Consider the following 18,066-nt stretch of genomic DNA (forward strand, 5'->3'; position numbering starts at 1 on the left):
GCAATTGTCGGTGCAAGCTGTTTTTAGAACGGTGGAGCAGAGCCATGAGCTGCTCAGAGCTACGCTACGGAGGCTCATGGGATTTCTTGGTTTCCCTCATCAAACTCATCAAATACACAATCCAACAACTCCACAACGCTCTGGTGGACAAGTTGTGAGCTGCACATTCACCACGCTATGAGATAATAACAGAACGTTACCAGACAGAGTTGTTTTAGAGGGAAATACAGAGACTGCTTACCGAAAAACTGCCCCCAATGGGAACGCGCATCAGCGGTTTTGCATGAATTTACCTCTAGAACAACTCTGTCTGGTAACGTTCTGTTATTATCTCATAGTGTGATGAATGTGCAGGTCACAACTTGTCCACCAGAGCGTTTTGGAGTTGTTGGATTGTGTATTTGATGAGGGAAACCAAGAAATCCCATGAGCCTCCATAGCGTAGCTCTGAGCAGCTCACGGCTCTGCTCCACCGTTCTAAAAGTAGCTTGCACTGACCATTAAACAAACCTACTGCTAAGACTGTAGGGATTATGGCAATGGGCCAATTTGCCAAAATGTTGAACTATCCCTTTAACTAATGTAAAAAATAATAATATCAGTAATCATCCCAGCAAACATTTTTAATCTGTAGCACTGACGCTGACGTGATCCCCGGCACCAAACTGAAGAAATATCAATACGTCTCATACCTCTACACCTCGGTGGTCCACTTTGTGCATTTAACCTTAATGTGTCCTCAGGTAATAAGGTGTCGTTTAAGTTGTGTGCACTTAATGGGGGTGCTTGTGATGCTTATTGCCCTGGTGCAAGATCCTACACACACACACACACACACACACACACACACACACACACACACACACACACACACTCTCATGTGATGAACCACCGGCAATAAGGCGACCGCCGATACGTGGAGTCTTTTCCTGCACACGAGGGGCAGATTGACACCGACAGTGACAATAACAAGGTAAAGGAGCAGCTAATCACCTTATTGCCAGCGGTGCATTAAAGATCCTGCACACACATTAATGCACCAAAGACAATGAGAGGGTAAAGAGCGAACGATGAACCCCCTGAGCTCCGTATAATGCAGCTTTAATACCACCGCTAACCAGTGATTCACCCACACCGAGGGTTCGTCACACTGTGCAGCATCACACTGCGCTTTAACCTGAAACTCTCTGTGGACACGTTTGGTAACAACTTTCGGGTTTGTTGATGTTATCTAATTTTTTTTATTTCGCCTCTAAATGAAATCTATTTGTTCGGTCGATTATGTGCAAGGAACTGGACACAGAATGATTCCAGGTTTATTGCAGTTTTACATTTTTAATTTAAACTTGTTTTTAAAGGTTATATTTGTTGAATCTGAATCTGCATCCATATCTTTGTGTGTTGAGTGGATTCTTATAATATAATAACACAACAGGAGTGTCTGTTGCATCAATACAGGGTCACTGGGCTGAGCCAAAATCAATGCAATCAGACATAATGAGAGGCAGAGGACCGGCTCAGGACTCATGTTTTACAGTTAGAAACTGTCCTCAAAGATTTCAAACTAGTCATCTTTCAAAAAAATACAGTATATGGGTTTTGGATTAATTTGGCGTTTCAAAGTAATATGCAGGACTACCAGCATTATTTTCATTTTGATGCCATATTTACAATGGTACGCAAGATACTACATAGTAAATAATGTATGTGTATTATAGTTTAAATATGCGTATTATATTTACTGACACAAGTATAAAAACATTTATCAGAGTATGAAATAGCTTCATAAGAAGTGAAATCAAATTAAGAATTGAATCGCCTCAAACTCAGTTTTAACTTGTATTGACCCAAAAATGCTTTATTTTATATTAAAAACATAAATGCTTCTCTATTCAGTCCACAGCTTGGATGCTCCTCCCTCTGCACTGGTTGTTCTTGATTATGATGGTGAAAACTATATGTTACAAGTGATATATTATAATTTTATTGCTTATTTATAGCTGCAACCCACTTAGAGAGTTTATGCCGTCCGTCATAGACGAACATATAATTTAGCTTTCAGCAAACTCAAGAGAGATGGAGGTCACAGCAACACATGCTGCAGCAATTAGTGCTGGTATAACCTAAAATCTAGTAATATAATCTATTATCTATTTTACAAACAGGGTGCTGCATATAAAATTATTGATAAATGCTCTTTTTATGTCAGAAATAAAAAATGTCCAAATAAATTATATCATATGTTCATTGTACACTATGTTTACTTGTGACAGGTACATGTGTAATGTAATATTACTATAATACAAACTATGGTGCATTTATTTCAATGGACTATAATGTGTTATAATCCATATTTGCAGATTCATACTGAACACCATAAACGTCTTTAAAGGGATAGTTCAACATTTTGGCACGAGACGGAGCTGTTTTCGAGACTGGTCGCTGAAAAACTGTCCCTGAAGGCAACGCGTATCAGCGGTTTTGCATGAATTTACCTCTAAAACAACTCCATCTCGTAACGTTCTGTTATTATCTCATAGCGTGGTGAATGTGCAGGTCACAACTTGTCCACCAGAGCTGTGTGGAGTTGTTGGATTGTGTATTTGATGAGTTTGATGAGGGAAACCAAGAAATCCCATTAGCCTCCATAGGTCGCGGCTCTGCTCCGCCGTTCTAAAAACAGCTTGCACCGACAATTAAAGGTAACGAACCTACTGCTATGACTATAGGGATTACGGCAATGGGCCAATTTGTCAAAATGTTGAACTATCCCTTTAAAGAGGAACTGATTTATTCATGTATTTTATTGTATTGTAACAGTTGTATTTCTTCAGTGGTGCAGGTCGGTAGATCAGCGACTATCCAGCGTCACAGTGTTTGCTGGGAAACTTCAGCTTCACCTCAACTGATCTAGATTTAACGTGAGCTCAGAGTCACGGACAGAAACAGTGAGGACGGAAACAGTAAAGGCAGAAGGAAGGCAGAGTGGAAATGGACAGTGGGTGTGGGCGTGGGCGGTGTGTGTATATGTGTGTGTGTGTGTGTGTGTGAGTGGCTGCTGAAGAGGTGGCTCATGCAGCAGAGCAAACATTCGCAAAAACACGTCTATGTTCCAACTGTACGGTTTCACTAGCAGCGCTCCACTCCACCACACCTCACGTTGTTTCTCCCATTTTCCCCCTCGGGAGTGTCGTAAAGAAACAAAAAAAAAAAAAAAAAAAAACACAATTCAGTATTTTTATAGTAAGTTTTAGATCATGTTAAGTTTTTCTTTTCTTTTTTCCTTTTTTTTTTTTACAATAGAAAACAGTTTCTGGAGTTTCACTTGGGGTCATTTCAGATGGTGGTTAAAGTCTAGCTTGGATCCATGGTGACAGCAGAATTCCTCACGTTTCTTATCTCGTTGTCGCCATTGGGCCTATGTGAATAAATGCAGAAAAACCAACCCTTACCTTACTGCAGATGATACAGCACTGTGTTTCCACAAATTATATATTAGAAAATGATTTTTTTAAAAATGAATATATTTTGTTTCATTTTGTTAACATTTATAGATTTATTTTCTATCTGCCATGACGCTGCCTTGTCATGGCGTCTGTGTCTGTTATGGTAAGAAATTCTGCTATCGTTTTATCGCTTTATAGGAGACATCGGTGTCGCGGGTGTTTTCTTACCTTTTCAAGTTGTGCGTTCTGTTTGGACTTGTACAGGAACTCCCCCACGGCCACGAACACCGAGAGGACAAGTCCGGCGGCGAGGACGATGAAGATCCCTCCGATGTTCTGCACGCCGAGGGCGCTGGCCTCCTTGCTCTCCTCCTCCGGGCAGCCGTTTCCTCGCCACCACCGCTCCTTCATCATGTGCAGCTTCCCTTCCTCCTGGAGCTGCAGGATGGCAATAGTGATCCTATCTCTGTACGGAGAGCCTGAAGGACCAAAACACACCGGGTCAGCGTGAGGCGAGCGCAGAATCATGACTGAACCATGCTGCAGCGTCTTCATCTTCGTCTTTTGTCACCTAAAAAACTGCTTTTGATCAAATTCAAGCAGCATCTTTGTGATATTTCCCCGCTCTCCAGACAATGAAGGAAAAGCAGCGTTGTGAGAAAATACAAATTACTTGTATAGACATAAAACAGTTGTATTTTTCCTCAGGGCTCCAGTGTGCAATCAAACACTGTTTTACACATAGATGGATTTTACTGAAAGAGAATATTTATAACATTTGTACGTACTCAGGCGTGATGAAGCGTTGGAGAGCAACAAAAAGCTTTGGGTCATAGAGAAACTGTAAATCGGGGAATGATGGATTCAGTTGCAATATTCATAACTATTTTTTTTATATTCTGGTTTGTATATTGACTCTGAATCTGTGAAGACTGACTGTACTGTGTATTTCAGCTGAGACACTTTAGCTCACACCTATACAGTACCAGTGTTAGTGGGTTTTTTTTGTTTTTTTTATTCAACCCATTAAAAAAATTCCTGCAACTGACAAAGTGCTTTAATAAGAGGGCGGCTCTTTATGCCTGTGAATGACTAAAATCCAAACAGAACCAGTCCCATCTCCCAGAGCTGCACCTGTAACTGTAAACTGAACAATAACAAAACAAACGAACAAACTAAACACCATCCGTCTCCTCAGCCACCTGTGGGTCGTCCTAACCCACCATACAAAAGTTCGACAAGTGCCATAGTAAACAGTAACAAGCCACAGCAGATTATGACTTGTTTATCTATTATTTCTTCAGCTATGCTATGTTTTTGAGTCTTTACATTATAAACTCTATTTTCTGATTATTTCAGTAATTGCTGCTTTGTTCATTTAAAGGAGACATATTCTGCCCCTTTTCCACAAATTAAAAATAGTTCCCAGGTGTCTTAAAGACTTCGGTCAAAATACCTCAAGGATCAAACATCACAGCTCTTTTCATCCTCTCAGAACAGCCCTGTTCAGAATGGCTGGTTTCAGTGCCTGTCCCTTTAAATACAAATGAGCCACTGCTTGCCCCGCCCCCTCTACTGGTACTGGTGGTATTATGCAAATTCGAAAACTAATGACATCATTGTCGGACAACTGAGGGAACAGCTTGTAAAACCACATGGATTTCAACCTCGGGAGCCTGAAAATTACAGTATTTTTTGTCAATTCTTAGATTTTAGGGGCCGGAAGGCAAGACAAACACCCAGATATATGTTAAAGAGCCTCCAGGAAGTGATATTTCCACAATATGTCCCCTTTAAAGCTGATTATGTTCCTGTATTAAAGATGTAACCTGAAGAGCTGTAAACCTCTTCACATCTGCATCAGTCAACTTGACTGTTGTGTTTGTGTGTTTCATGGAGCCTCCATTAGACTCCACTGAGCATTCAACACATTCCACTTTGTTTTATTGTGCACGTTTTATGTTGTAAATTATTCATGCTAATGTCTGGTACAACCGCTCCATTGTCACCACAGGCCCAACAACACTCAACTAATAAACCTAAACTACATCTGTGGGGCTCGTGGTGCCACTCGTTACACCTGTATAGCTGCCTAATTAAAAACCTGTTGCCATGCTTAATGTGTCCTAATGTTTTCACTGTGAGCTGTTTCCCCGCTTTTAATACGTCCACATCCCCAAAGCGAGCGGTGAAACGCTCCCGTGTCAGACGTCTGTCTGCAGAGCGCCTGGCGAAAAAAAATTCTCCCCTTCTCTTTTTCAGTTTTTCCAGCAGCAAACCTCTGCACCTCTAATCCTCGTCTCTACCACTCAGATAAAGCACTCCAGCACCTTCCCCCTTGCTCCGCTGATCAAAACCAGTCATACGTTGAGATCCCTGATTAAACCTGACGGGTAAAGCCTTGTAAGGGGGAAAAAAAAAAACGCAGAATCCTGCCAGACTCCCAATTCCCCAAACCTCCCCATGGTACAGCCAATATACTGCAATCAGGATGTTAATGCAGCTTGACTAATTAAAAAAAGAGAGAGGAAAAAAAACACCTATTATCACAAACACTTAGAATGAACTCTCCCTGGAGCACAGGAGGGGAAAAACATGTTTAGATTAGAAAACATTATCATTGGTGGAGTGGCAATCTGTGTGATTAGCAGTCAGGACGCAGAGCCGCCGGTTTAGCAACGACATTATTCAGTGGACAACAGAAGTGACAACGTTAAAGTGTGTGAAGCTTTGAGCTGCTGCAGTCACAAGGCCGCCTTCACACTCTTCAACATCTCCTCTGTCCTTCATCTCTGCCCAAGGGCTTCTGGTATCTGACTCTTTATTTCAGACCAAGCTGTGCGGCGGCCGTGTTTTTAAAAAAAAAAGCATCTATCACCATGGTGATGGCTGGATGTGAATTGCACTCCGGTCCTTGTTATTCGTTGTCATCTACAGTAGATACCTTCCCTTCAGCTGCGTGTGAGTGGAACAACAAGCCAGCCGACGTGTTGTCAGATAAATCACTCGCTGCCACAAAGAAAAACAGGCAGCCTTGAAACTGGGCCCACTCTGCTTGATCAAAACAAATGGGAGAAAAAAAAAAACTAAAGAAAAAAAGCAAAAAAAAAACTCAGCTGTGATGTCATGGGTGGGATGAAAATGAGCAATGTGCGATGCAGTCAAGACCTCTGCTGCTCGGTGCCAGACACATTTTTTTTGGCAAGTGTTGTAACCCATATTCACATGAGCATGAAATGGGTGAGCGATCTGATGCCTCCTGACCGAGTGACTGGGAAAATAAAGCCACAGTAGTGAACCCTTTGTTAAATGGGTTTTATATTTGAGTTGCAAAAAAAAAAAAAAAATACACAGTGCATCCTCCAGCCGACATTATTTTTTCCACACTGAGAGAGCCAGATGGCTTTTGTGAGCGCCCGGCTTTGGCTGCGATACTTCAAGGTTTTATTTTCTGTCTTGTCTTGTGTTGAGGAAATGAACACAGAGAGTGTGTTTGTCACTGAGGCAGATCTATAACTCCATCTGAATCCTCTTCGACCTCAACTCACACTTTGATGCACTCGACCGCAACCTCTTAATTAGCCATCTGAAAAACAATGTTGGCACCAGTCACGTGTCCAGCAGTGGTTTCATCCTCAGACCAATGGACAACACACTTCCTCTGTTTTTCCGACTGTTGTTGTGTGGTTTTGATTAAAAAAAAACCCAACAACACTCAGGCTCCTTAAATGGATAGTCCAACATTTTGGCAAATTGGACCATTGCCATTATCCCTATAGTCATAGCAGTAGGTTCGTTACCTTTAATTGTTGGTGCAATCTGTTTTTAGAACGGCGGAGCAGAGCCGCGAGCTGCTCAGAGCTACGCTACAGAGGCTCATGAGATTTCTTGGTTTCCCTCATCAAACTCATCAAATACACAATCCAACAACTCCACAACGCTCTGGTGGACAAGTTGTGACCTGCACATTCACCACGCTATGAGATAATAACAGAACGTTACCAGACAGAGTTGTTTTAGAGGTAAATTCATGCAAAACCGCCGATGCTCGTTCCCATCCAGGACAGTTTTTCGGCAAGCAGTCTCTGCATTTACCTCTAAAACAACTCTGTCTCGTAACGTTCTGTTATTATCTCATAGCAGGTCAACAACTTTTGCATATCCAGTTAAAAGTTATTTGTAGTTGCTTTAAGTTAAATCACAAAGGAGTCGTTTTCTATTTCACCTGGTATTTACTCTTTACAGTCTACGTTTGGCACAAATCATGTGTAGATATAATAGCCTACTGATATCAACCTCTATGTGGACGATATCCAATTGTATTTTCCAGTAAAGCCTGAAGGCCACCGATGTTATTCTGTCTTGTCTTGATTGGATGGTCAATAATTTTCTGAAATTAAATGATATCAATTTTGACATATAAACATACATACACCACCTGTCCTCAGGTGCTGCAGCATTAACAAGCTGTGACCATTAATATTAATATAAATACATTTAATTTGTTTTTATCAGCTTCCTATAAATGACATATGCGTTAGTGGTGATCATGGTGCTGTATTCAGTCCCTCTAATTTAACTATTTACATGGTCACAAGGCGTTGATGATGTATTTTTTGAATAACTGTAGCCTACTATACTGGAATATTTTTTCTTTTACTCTGCATATTACACTTTTGGTGCTGTTACATTTAAGTATAAATAGTCTCTACTTGGAAACAGAGCTGTAGGGTGAGATAAAGATGAGTTTGAGTATGTTTAATATGTTTGTTGTGTTTACGACGACCACACATCTCATAACTGGCCACAGAAAATGACCATGGCTCCTTGAGTCGTGGACTTTGACCGCTGTCACTGACATTGATGCTATCTAATGTGAGAATAAACAAGGTGAGGTGACCCATCAGTGACATCAATCAGATGTCAAGGACTGAGGACTGAGACCCCTGAGTCTGAGTCTGATGGAGGAATGTGAAAAACAGGTCTGTGCATGTGTTGCCCATAAAAGCCGCATTTAATCCTTCAATTCAGGAACGAGTGCAGAGCGAAGTGACAGGCCATACTGAACCCGGGCGCACACAGATGTAATCTGCAAGATCAAAGCAGAGTAATAGCACACCGATCCCTAATGCATTGTCTCTGAATGGAGGGAAAAAAAAAAAAAAAAAGCTTGAAATTTAAATGTGCTGCAAAACCCGGCGCTGAGAACATTTATTTTTTTCTAGTCGACCAAGAGCAATTCTGCTCTCTGTGCTCCCGCTCTGCATCAGGAGATTTGTTACCAACCTCGACAGCGGGGCTGCTGTTGTTTTCACCTTGTGAATCTGTTTGTGTACGTGTGTGTGTGTGTGTGTGTGTGTGTGTCATTATGGCCACCACCTACTGTAGAGGAAACGACCACAGAGGAGGGGTTGAGTACTTTGGCTGGCAGGTGTTTATATGTCTGACTCTAAATAATTCAGTTTTTTTTTTGTTTTGTTGACGTCTGATGGCGACTAATCAGTGTGAAGAAAAACAGAACAAAAAAGAACAAAATGTGTTTAAATCTCTTTTTTCCATACACTTTTCAGGTGGATTGTTTTCTTCATTGTATGAATGAACAACAAATACATGTCAATGTTTACTTTAAAGGGATAGTTCAACATTTTGGCAAACTGGCCCATTGCCATAATCCCTATAGTCTTAGCAGTAGGTTCGTTACCTTTAATTGTCGGTGCAAGCTATTTTTAGAACGGTGGAGCAGAGCGGCGAGCTGCTCAGAGCTACGCTACGGAGGCTAATGGGATTTCTTGGGTTTCCCTCATCAAACTCATCAAATACACAATCCAACAACTCCACAACGCTCTGGTGGACAAGTTGTGACCTGCACATTCACCACACATTCACCAAAGTTACGAGATGGTGTTGTTTTAGAGGTAAATGAGAGACTGCTTGCTGAAAAACTGTCCCTGAAGGCAACGTGCATCAGTGGTTTTGCATGAATTTCCCTCTAAAACAACTCTGTCTGGTAATGTTCTGTTATTATCTCATAGCGTGGTGAATGTGCAGATGTGTATTTGATGAGTTTGATGAGGGAAACCAAGAAATCCCATGAGCCTCCGTATCGTAGCTCTGAGCAGCTTGCGGCTCTGCTCCGCCGTTCTAAAAATAGCTTGCACCGACAATTAAAGGTAACGAACCTACTGCTAAGACTATAGGGATTATGGCAATGGGCCAGTTTGCCAAAATGTTGAACTATCCCTTTAAGTAACATGGATTCTGCTTTACGAACATGCAGTTTGTTTTTACTCACCATAAGCTCGACTTGAATCTAACTTGATAATGATATTTGGTGCTGATTAAATCTAATGAGAGCAGATACAGACAATGTGCTGACTGTAACAGTTTCCTGCTAGGAGCCACATGAAGACACTGTAATGTGCAGCTGCTGTGTGAGGTTCAACACGTCGACTGGTTAAGCTGCTAGATTTCTGCGGGTTTTCATCAGAACCACTTGAGTGTATCTCACTGTGGATCCGTCCAATGAGCTGACAATCTGCTCTGGGTCACATCAGGAGCCTCAGTCACCGCGTTTAATGACCAGTCTTCACTCTGCACACACTCACACACTCACACACATAAAAACAGCAATATCACAACGAGGTCTAATCGCTTAAGTCTGATCTCATGTCGTTTCCAGCTTTTCTCATTTTATGCACCGTATATATCAAAGAGGACGTTTTAATGAATAACTCTATAGAACTTCCTTCCTGTTTACGAGGTGGAGCTGAACGGCCCAGCAGGCGGAGGCAGAGCAGCAGCAGCAGCAGCAGCAGCAGCAGCAGCAGCAGCAGGCACTTCCCCTTCACCCCATCTGATTAATGCAGCTAATGAAGCTAAATGAAGATTGATAGACATCAGGGAGAGAGACAACGGAAAAAGAGAGGGCGAGAAGTAACGTACAGCTTCATACAGCCACTGTAAGAAACAGAGGAATGAAAGCTGTGATGTAGGAAACAAAATGAAACTAAAGGGAGTTTCCTCGTGACATTTTAAACACAGAGTCTCTCAGCTCTGGGATTTCTCTCTCCCTCTCTCTTCGATGCTGCTAAAAAAAGAAAAAAAAAACAGCTTAAAGAGGAAAAAAAGAGGGGAAAATGATGTGTGGAGGGCAAACACTCCCAGAGCACCAGCGTGGTGTGGTCGCTGGGGCAGATACAGCAGATTAAAGTGCTGTGATGAATAGGGAATATTTTTTTTTTATCTTCACTGTTTTGTTTTTGTCCAGTTATAATTACAGATGACTTGATAGCACTTTCTCATTTCTGAACCATAACACAGAGAATCTGATAAAACGCTGTTTTCCTCTCTCTATACATTTACAGTCAACCTATTGTTCTTTGAAATGCCTTTTTCTCTATTAGATATTTTAGCATCTTGATCTGCACATGACCACTTCATTTCATTTCATTTTACTTCAATTCAACTTTTTGATTCAGTTGTCGTAATTGTCTTGACTGTTTTAACTGAAGGCTTTACATTTTCACTGCAGAACAAGGACAACATGTGCACACACATGTACAAAAAAACAATATACACGGGCAAGTGCAATAGTAGCATGGGCAACACTGAATTGTTACTATTATTTTTTATGTTATAAATTATGATGATGTCCAGATTGATACTGCCTTTTGCTGTATTTTATGTTTGAATATTGTTGATATTTAATTACTTATTGAGAGCCCTGATGTTGACCTCTTGTGCTGCACTTTATGTTTTTAACATTTTAATAGCTGCTGCTACAGGAGAATGCACAACAAAATGTTGTTGTATGTGCTTTTATGCTACGACAATAAACTGTGAACCTACGGGTTGACCTGAAATAAAACACAGAGCAGAAATTGTCACACACTTACTGTAAAAACCTCAATGAGTGAGAGTAAATGAATTCAAAGTTCAAGCTCAGGTTCCAGTTCAATTCAAGTTTTGCAACACTGCTGCTCTGTTACATGGAGGCCAATTTAATGATGTTCGAGCTGCTGTGATTGGTGCAAATTGTGCAAAACTATTTTTTATGGATCCATTGAGATTTAACAATCTCTTTTTCAAGGATGCCCCGGTCAGGAAAGCAGTAGCACAAATACAAGCAAACATACACAGCAAGATCAAGCTAACAAGAGACACCAAACGTCAAACGAGCAGTGAGCATAACAATTACAGAGTTAAGTTAATTGTCACAGGTGCAGCTGGTGACTATTATAATAGTTCTGAGATTGTATGTTTGAAGCCAGAAAGAAGGAGGGAATCATGTCCAATGTAATTGTATGTTTTTATAACACAAATCATGTTCAATCCTCCTGCAATCATGTAAATCTACTTATTTTGTTATCTATCGGTCATCTGTTTTTATGACTACGGATGAAATTTAGCAGCAGTGCCAAGTCTGGTGTATTTATAGTGAGTACTCATGTACTCAGTGTCCATTAACTCATTGAGTGCCGCGCTCCTTTCCAAAGTTTTAGTCAAGTGTACCGGCAATTTAGACCATTTTTGACGATTTTTGTAGAGCCACAGTGTATTCTTTTTTGTACATGTGTGTGCACATGTTGTTCTTGTTCTGCAGTGAAAATGTAAAGCCTTCAGATAAAACAGTCAAGACAATTACGACAACTGAATCAAAAGTTAGAATTGAAGTAAAATGAAATGAAATGAAATGAAATGAAGTGGTCATGTGCAGATCAAGATGCTAAAATATCCAATAGAGAAAAAGGCATTTCAAAGAACAATAGGTTGACTGTAAATGTATAGAGAGGGGGAAACAGCGTTTTATCAGATTCGGCAAAAGCTGTCATGAGTTTTTGATCGTCATCTATTTCAGTTCTGCTCGTCGTAGAGTCCCCAAATTTACACATAAGGTGTGTTAAAGTGTCTAGTTTCATAATTTAAAAAAAAAGCAAAAAACGTAAAATCTCGTTTTTGGCACTCAACGCATGGGAACGAAAAACGAGAAATTACGTGGTTGGCACTCAATGAGTTAATATGCCCTGTCCCATCTAAATAAACAAATAAATAAATAAAAAATAAACGAGAGAGCCCAATCTCATCCTGGCTCGTAGGTCATTCCACCACCATGGCCCAAAGTTAGAGAGAGGCTCACGCACTATGAAGTCTGATAAAAAAATAAAACAACGCATCTTGAGTCTTTAATATGTGTAAGTGTTGTCCTGAGAATTAACAGGGTTTACCATGAGGGCTTTTAATGGAGTAAACACACCATTAGACGCAGCCATGACTAACACCTGGGAGGTGAAGTATAAGTCCGTCCATTACGGAGCCGAGGCAGCTGCCAAGGGGCCGAGCGAGAGAGAGAGAGAGAGAGAGCACCCAGGTACTAATGCAGACTAACACCTCCTCTCTGTTCAAGTCAATTAGATATATGCTAAATGTCCCGGCTGTATGGGAATACAGGCTGCATATGGTAAAGGGTAATAAAAGGGTAGGATTAGCAATTTAAATACCTTGTCCTGACAGCATGTGAATGAGCCACCGGGGAGTAATGATGCTAACACTCCTCCTCTTTCTCCACCGTGGACAACAACTGTGTGGCTCAGGCTCACTCACTTCCCCTTCATTACCTTCACACCCTGCTCTCTCTTTCTCTCAGTCACACACACACATTTATACACACACACACACGCACAGGAAACTACTTGTGTAAAATGATTAAATGTAAAGGACACAATCAGTAAAAAAATATATGCAACGCACATCAGCGTATGCTTATAGTCAAGTTCACAGTCACCTAAAGGAAAATGCATATCGACAGAAACACACACACACACTCATTCACACACACAGACGGAGTAGCAAGCAAACCTTCAAAAGGAGAACATCAGTCAGGAAATGCAATCACCCAAAGAAAATATAGCCTACCTCCACTGTTTTCACACACACAGCTCCAGTCACTCACATTAGGCCGTGTGTGGCTGAGCAGCGGAGCATACACAAACAGCACAGGACGACCTTGCCAAGACTCGGTGTCCCAGAGGACGTTTCACCCATTTGTCAGGACAATACAGCTGCTGGATACTGGAGGGAGCTTCACACAGGCCCGAGCTGCTTTTCGTTTTTCGACTAGATAGTGGAGGATTTTTACTGATGGTCTGATTTTTTTTTTTTTATTAAAATGTTTGAGACAGATTGTTTTCCGGATTTTACAAGGCTAGGGGTGGGGGCCGTTGGTGTAAGTCTCCACTGCAGGAACCGAACCCCGTAGGACCGTCTCCCAGAAGTTTTATAGGAGCAAAACGAGTCCCTGTATTGGGTATAGGTGCTAGGTTTACTCCGTGCTGATTGGGCAGACTCAAACAGAGATGTGACGCCAAGAGAAAGCCCCGAAATAAGCAGCATTTTAAAATCCCAGCAAAGAAAAAAAAGTGTCTACACGGTCAGTTTTAAGTTATGATTTCCCTCCTTGGGAATAATAAAGTATTTTGTATTTCTATTCTATTGTATTCTAAGTGGACAGACAACTATGCAATTACATGACGGCACCGAAACAGCATTTTTAAACCCCAGAATTAGTAGAAAGTGTCTATACTACCGGAAAAAATACTACAAGAGCATAAAAAATGAAATAAAATGCTACACAATGATTGCACTATGATTGAAACTGTTGCAAAATGAAGTGGAGACAACCCGCTCCCTGAACTCCTGCAGCGGAAACGCAGCTATGGACAATGGGAACTCTTTACTGAATGTACAATTGTGCACTTTCTTTAATTACTTATTGTTTACTTTGATTTGTGTACGTTCTGTTTTTTAAAGACCTTGTCTGGCTGCTGTATTTATGTGTGATCTAATTTCTAATGTACAATGAGGTGACATGTCAAGACCGAAATAAACTAAACTATAAATGTCAATATGTTCCTCATTAAATGTCAGTGTGACCTCACAAACTGAAGCCACAGAGCATCGCTCATATGTTCCAAGTAGAGGAGGCAGGAAACAGCCAGAGGAGGTGATTTTAGCTAAAGATCCCAGGTACAGTCCCGTCCAAAAGATCCTTCATCATGCAGGAGGACAACGACCCAAAACACACACACTGGCAAAACCACCAAGGAGTTCATCAGGGAAAAGACCTTTCCAGACTTAAAGGGATAGTTCACCCAAAATTCAAATTTCACTCATTATCTACTCACCCTCATGTCGACTAAAAGCTGTGAGAATTTTCAGAGTCCTCCGTCCCTTCTCTGAGTTACGGGGGGGTCCACGCAGCAGTATTTGTCCATATAATGGTTGTCAATGGACACCAACTTTCTTCGTCCAAAAAGACACACCAAAAAACATCCAAATACCTCCATGCTGCTCGTCTGTAATATCCCTCTTGTATTGAAGCCCCGACATGAGAAATTGTTCCGCCGGACTGACACAGGAAGAGCAGTGAACTGAGACACTGGGAGCTTCTGCTACAAACAAGCTTAAAAAATAGACTTATTTAATTTTTTTCGGAACAATTTCTCATGTCGGGGCTTCAATACAAGAGGGACATTAAAAACGAGCAGCATGGAGGTATTTGGATGTTTTTTGGTGTGTCTTTTTGGACGAAGAAAGTTGGTATCCATTGACAACCATTATATGGACAAATACTGCTGCGTGGACCCCCCCGTAACTCAGAGAAGCCACGGAGGACTCTGAAACTTCTCACAGCTCTTAGTCGACATGAGGGTGAGTAGATAATGAGTGAAATTTGAATTTTGGGTGAACTATCCCTTTAAATGCTATTCTAGCTGCTAAAGAGACTGGAGGGAACAAACTTCTGAAACCAACAACAACTGAAAGCGGCTGCAGTAAAAGTGGGTCACAGGGTTGATGTAGTTATCGTAAGCAAGGGATCTGTGACTAAATATTAAAGCAGAAGTGAGTGATCCGGTCGTTTTCGCTAATGCTGCGTTCCAGGCAGGCTTTTGAAATCGTAAATTACAGCTTCAAGTCACAACTTACGACTTTGTAGCGTTCCAGGCAACCCACTCGTGTTTTTCCGACCTGTTTTACCGGTGAAAGTCACTATAACGGCCACTCGTAACTTCCGACCGGTGAACTCGTACCAGATCGAACTGGTACCACTTCACGGTCGGAAAAATACGAGTTTCCTTGAACGCACCATAACAGTCCTCGTCCCTACGTCACCACATTCACGGCGTTCCTTGGCTGCACACACAGCCCTGCATGCCGTTCTCTCTCCTCATTGGATAAAAACTGTAGGATACGATAAATGTTTTCTCTTCGGCTCAGAGCAGAGCAGAGGGACTGAGAGACCCGTGTTTCAGTCCAAACACTCTATGTAAGTGATTGCTGTCGGAAGATATAACTATTTAAGACTTATATTAACACAAATATATCACTCACTCTTGCTTTAAGTATAATTCACTTTAATGTGTCATAAACAAGGCTATCTTTTATAAGTTGTTTGACATATCTCGATGTAAATACCTGGAAATAAAAGCTTGAATTCTGGTATATTCATTTTTTTGATGTCAAACCCAGGTGTTTTCAGTCTACAGCAGAAAGAAAAGAAGTGCATGGCCTCGCTGCTCCAGTACTTTCAGAGAAAACTGTATCCGGCTGGTTTTATAACATAAACATGTTCCTGAAGAACATTAGAGAGAAGGTTGCAGCCACATGCTCAACGTGGTTGTTGGATATTTCTCCCTCCCTCAGTGTGTGATGAGTGTGATGAGTGGATCTTGACGACCTCTAGTCTACTTAACCATCACTCTGCTCTTTATAACGACTGCAGCACTGACCCCAGACCAGGTGTTCATGGTCAATAGCCCAATCACCTTCTGCCGCTGCTTTCACTTCTCACATTATGCCGACGACGCTCTTGATCACACGCTCATTTCCAGACTCACACCCATGGGCGCTCAGACAGACCGAGTCTATTTGCTGTTTTAACAATGTGGGCGCTGGACGGGAAAATGACATCAGCTACGACGAAACCAGCAGAAAAGGCGCTGGTGCTGCACTTTGTACCAGGTGGAGTGAGAGTCTTTGGTGTTTCGCCTTGTATCATTTTTGCCTGAATGTCTTTGAACCTCTCACATTGTAAGTGACAACAATAGTGCGACAGATGCTTTATGCCTCATTCAGTGTAATGTGAAGCTCTAGTGTTAGAATAACCATTAGAGCAGCATGTTGTACATCTACACTGATTAGAAAATGATGTGTGGAGAAATGACCTTTAACATCAGCAGCATCGGCTTTTAGGAACAGTAAAGATAACATGCACTGATCAAATTTACATCTTTGTGCAAGAGAAAGAAGTCACTGGAGTTATTGTGATTGGATATAATGAAGATTTGTGGTAGTTATTATACCAGCCAATGCAGTAGATACAAGATTTCACTGGATAAGTGTCATTTTATTCATTTTTAATCTTCCTTTAAGATTTGTATCTGCACATCTGGACACATTATGTTCAATAAAATAAATCTTGTCAATGACAATAATAACTGGCTGTCACATTAATGTGTTTCTGACAAAGAAAACTCAAATCTAAAATGTTTTATCTTATATTTTATGAAGTATTGTTGCCCTGTGGTGATAAGGACGACTGTCCTCTGTTTTAGGAAAATACTGAAAAGAAATGAACTGTTTCTAAATAAAGATTTATGTTGTCAGCAGAAACCATCTGCACAGTCACAGAGAGATAAACCAACACTGTAAATTCTTGGACTGGGTTTGACTTCAGTGACAAAAATAAAGACGGGCTCGAGAAGCTTTTAGAGAAAAATGAATATGACGTCCTGTCGACTTATTTTTCAGAGTGAGTCTTTAGGTTTTGATCTTTATTTCTACATATTTCAGGGTAGAGTCTTTTTTCCTCACATAGAACCGTTGAATACACAATATATGTCCATATATTAAGTTATATTAACATAAATGTCACCTCTGAGGCGATATTCTCATAATAATTATTATCCCATATATACTTGCTCTGGATAGTGAGGATGTACAGTAAATAATAGTGAAGATGTTTCTACCAAATGAACCAGCCACAGTAAGACCATGGATTCATGTGTACTAAAATTACATTTACTGCAATTTACATTAAAGGGATAGTTCAACATTTTGGTAAATTGGCCCATTGCCGTTACCTTTAGTTGTTTTAGAGGCAAATTCATGCAAAACCACTGATGCGTGTTGCCTTCAGGGGCAGTTTTTCGTCAAACAGTCTCTGCATTTACCTCTAAAACAACTCTGTCTGGTAACGTTCTGTTATTATCTCATAGTGTGGTGAATGTGCAGGTCACAACTTGTCCACCAGAGCGTTTTGGAGTTGTTGGATTGTGTATTTGATGAGTTTGATGAGGGAAACCAAGAAATTCCATTAGCCTCCGTAGCGTAGCTCTGAGCAGCTTGCGGCTCTGCTCCGCCGTTCTAAAAACAGCTTGCACCCACAATTAAAGGTAACGAACCTACTGCTATGACTATAGGGATTATGGCAATGGGCAAATTTGCTTAAATGTTGAACTATCCCTTTAAATTGTTACATATATGTTTTACAATATATGTATATTTCAATTATGGAAATTCAGCATATGTAATAACATTTGACTATGAGACTCGTCATGTGTAG

General features: G+C 40.9%; 1 protein-coding gene across 2 annotated transcripts in view; it reads right to left on the reverse strand.

Moving 5' to 3' along the window:
• The window catches only part of grik2 (glutamate receptor, ionotropic, kainate 2), a gene marked incomplete at both ends in the record, with an annotated part of 312,879 nt that overhangs the window by 17,944 nt on the left and 276,869 nt on the right, over window positions 1–18,066 (reverse strand). The window contains 2 exons of one of the 2 annotated variants that reach the window (XM_083989928.1): window positions 3,391–3,418; window positions 3,675–3,925. In XM_083989928.1, coding sequence (XP_083846054.1) covers window positions 3,391–3,418; window positions 3,675–3,925 — 279 coding nt within the window. The remainder of the gene's footprint in view (window positions 1–3,390; window positions 3,419–3,674; window positions 3,926–18,066) is intronic. The other variant, XM_083989929.1, reaches the window with a different exon arrangement.

This window comes from Trachurus trachurus (assembly GCF_905171665.1).
Source record: "Trachurus trachurus genome assembly, chromosome: 16".
In the NCBI taxonomy this organism is placed as follows: Eukaryota; Metazoa; Chordata; class Actinopteri; order Carangiformes; family Carangidae; genus Trachurus; species Trachurus trachurus.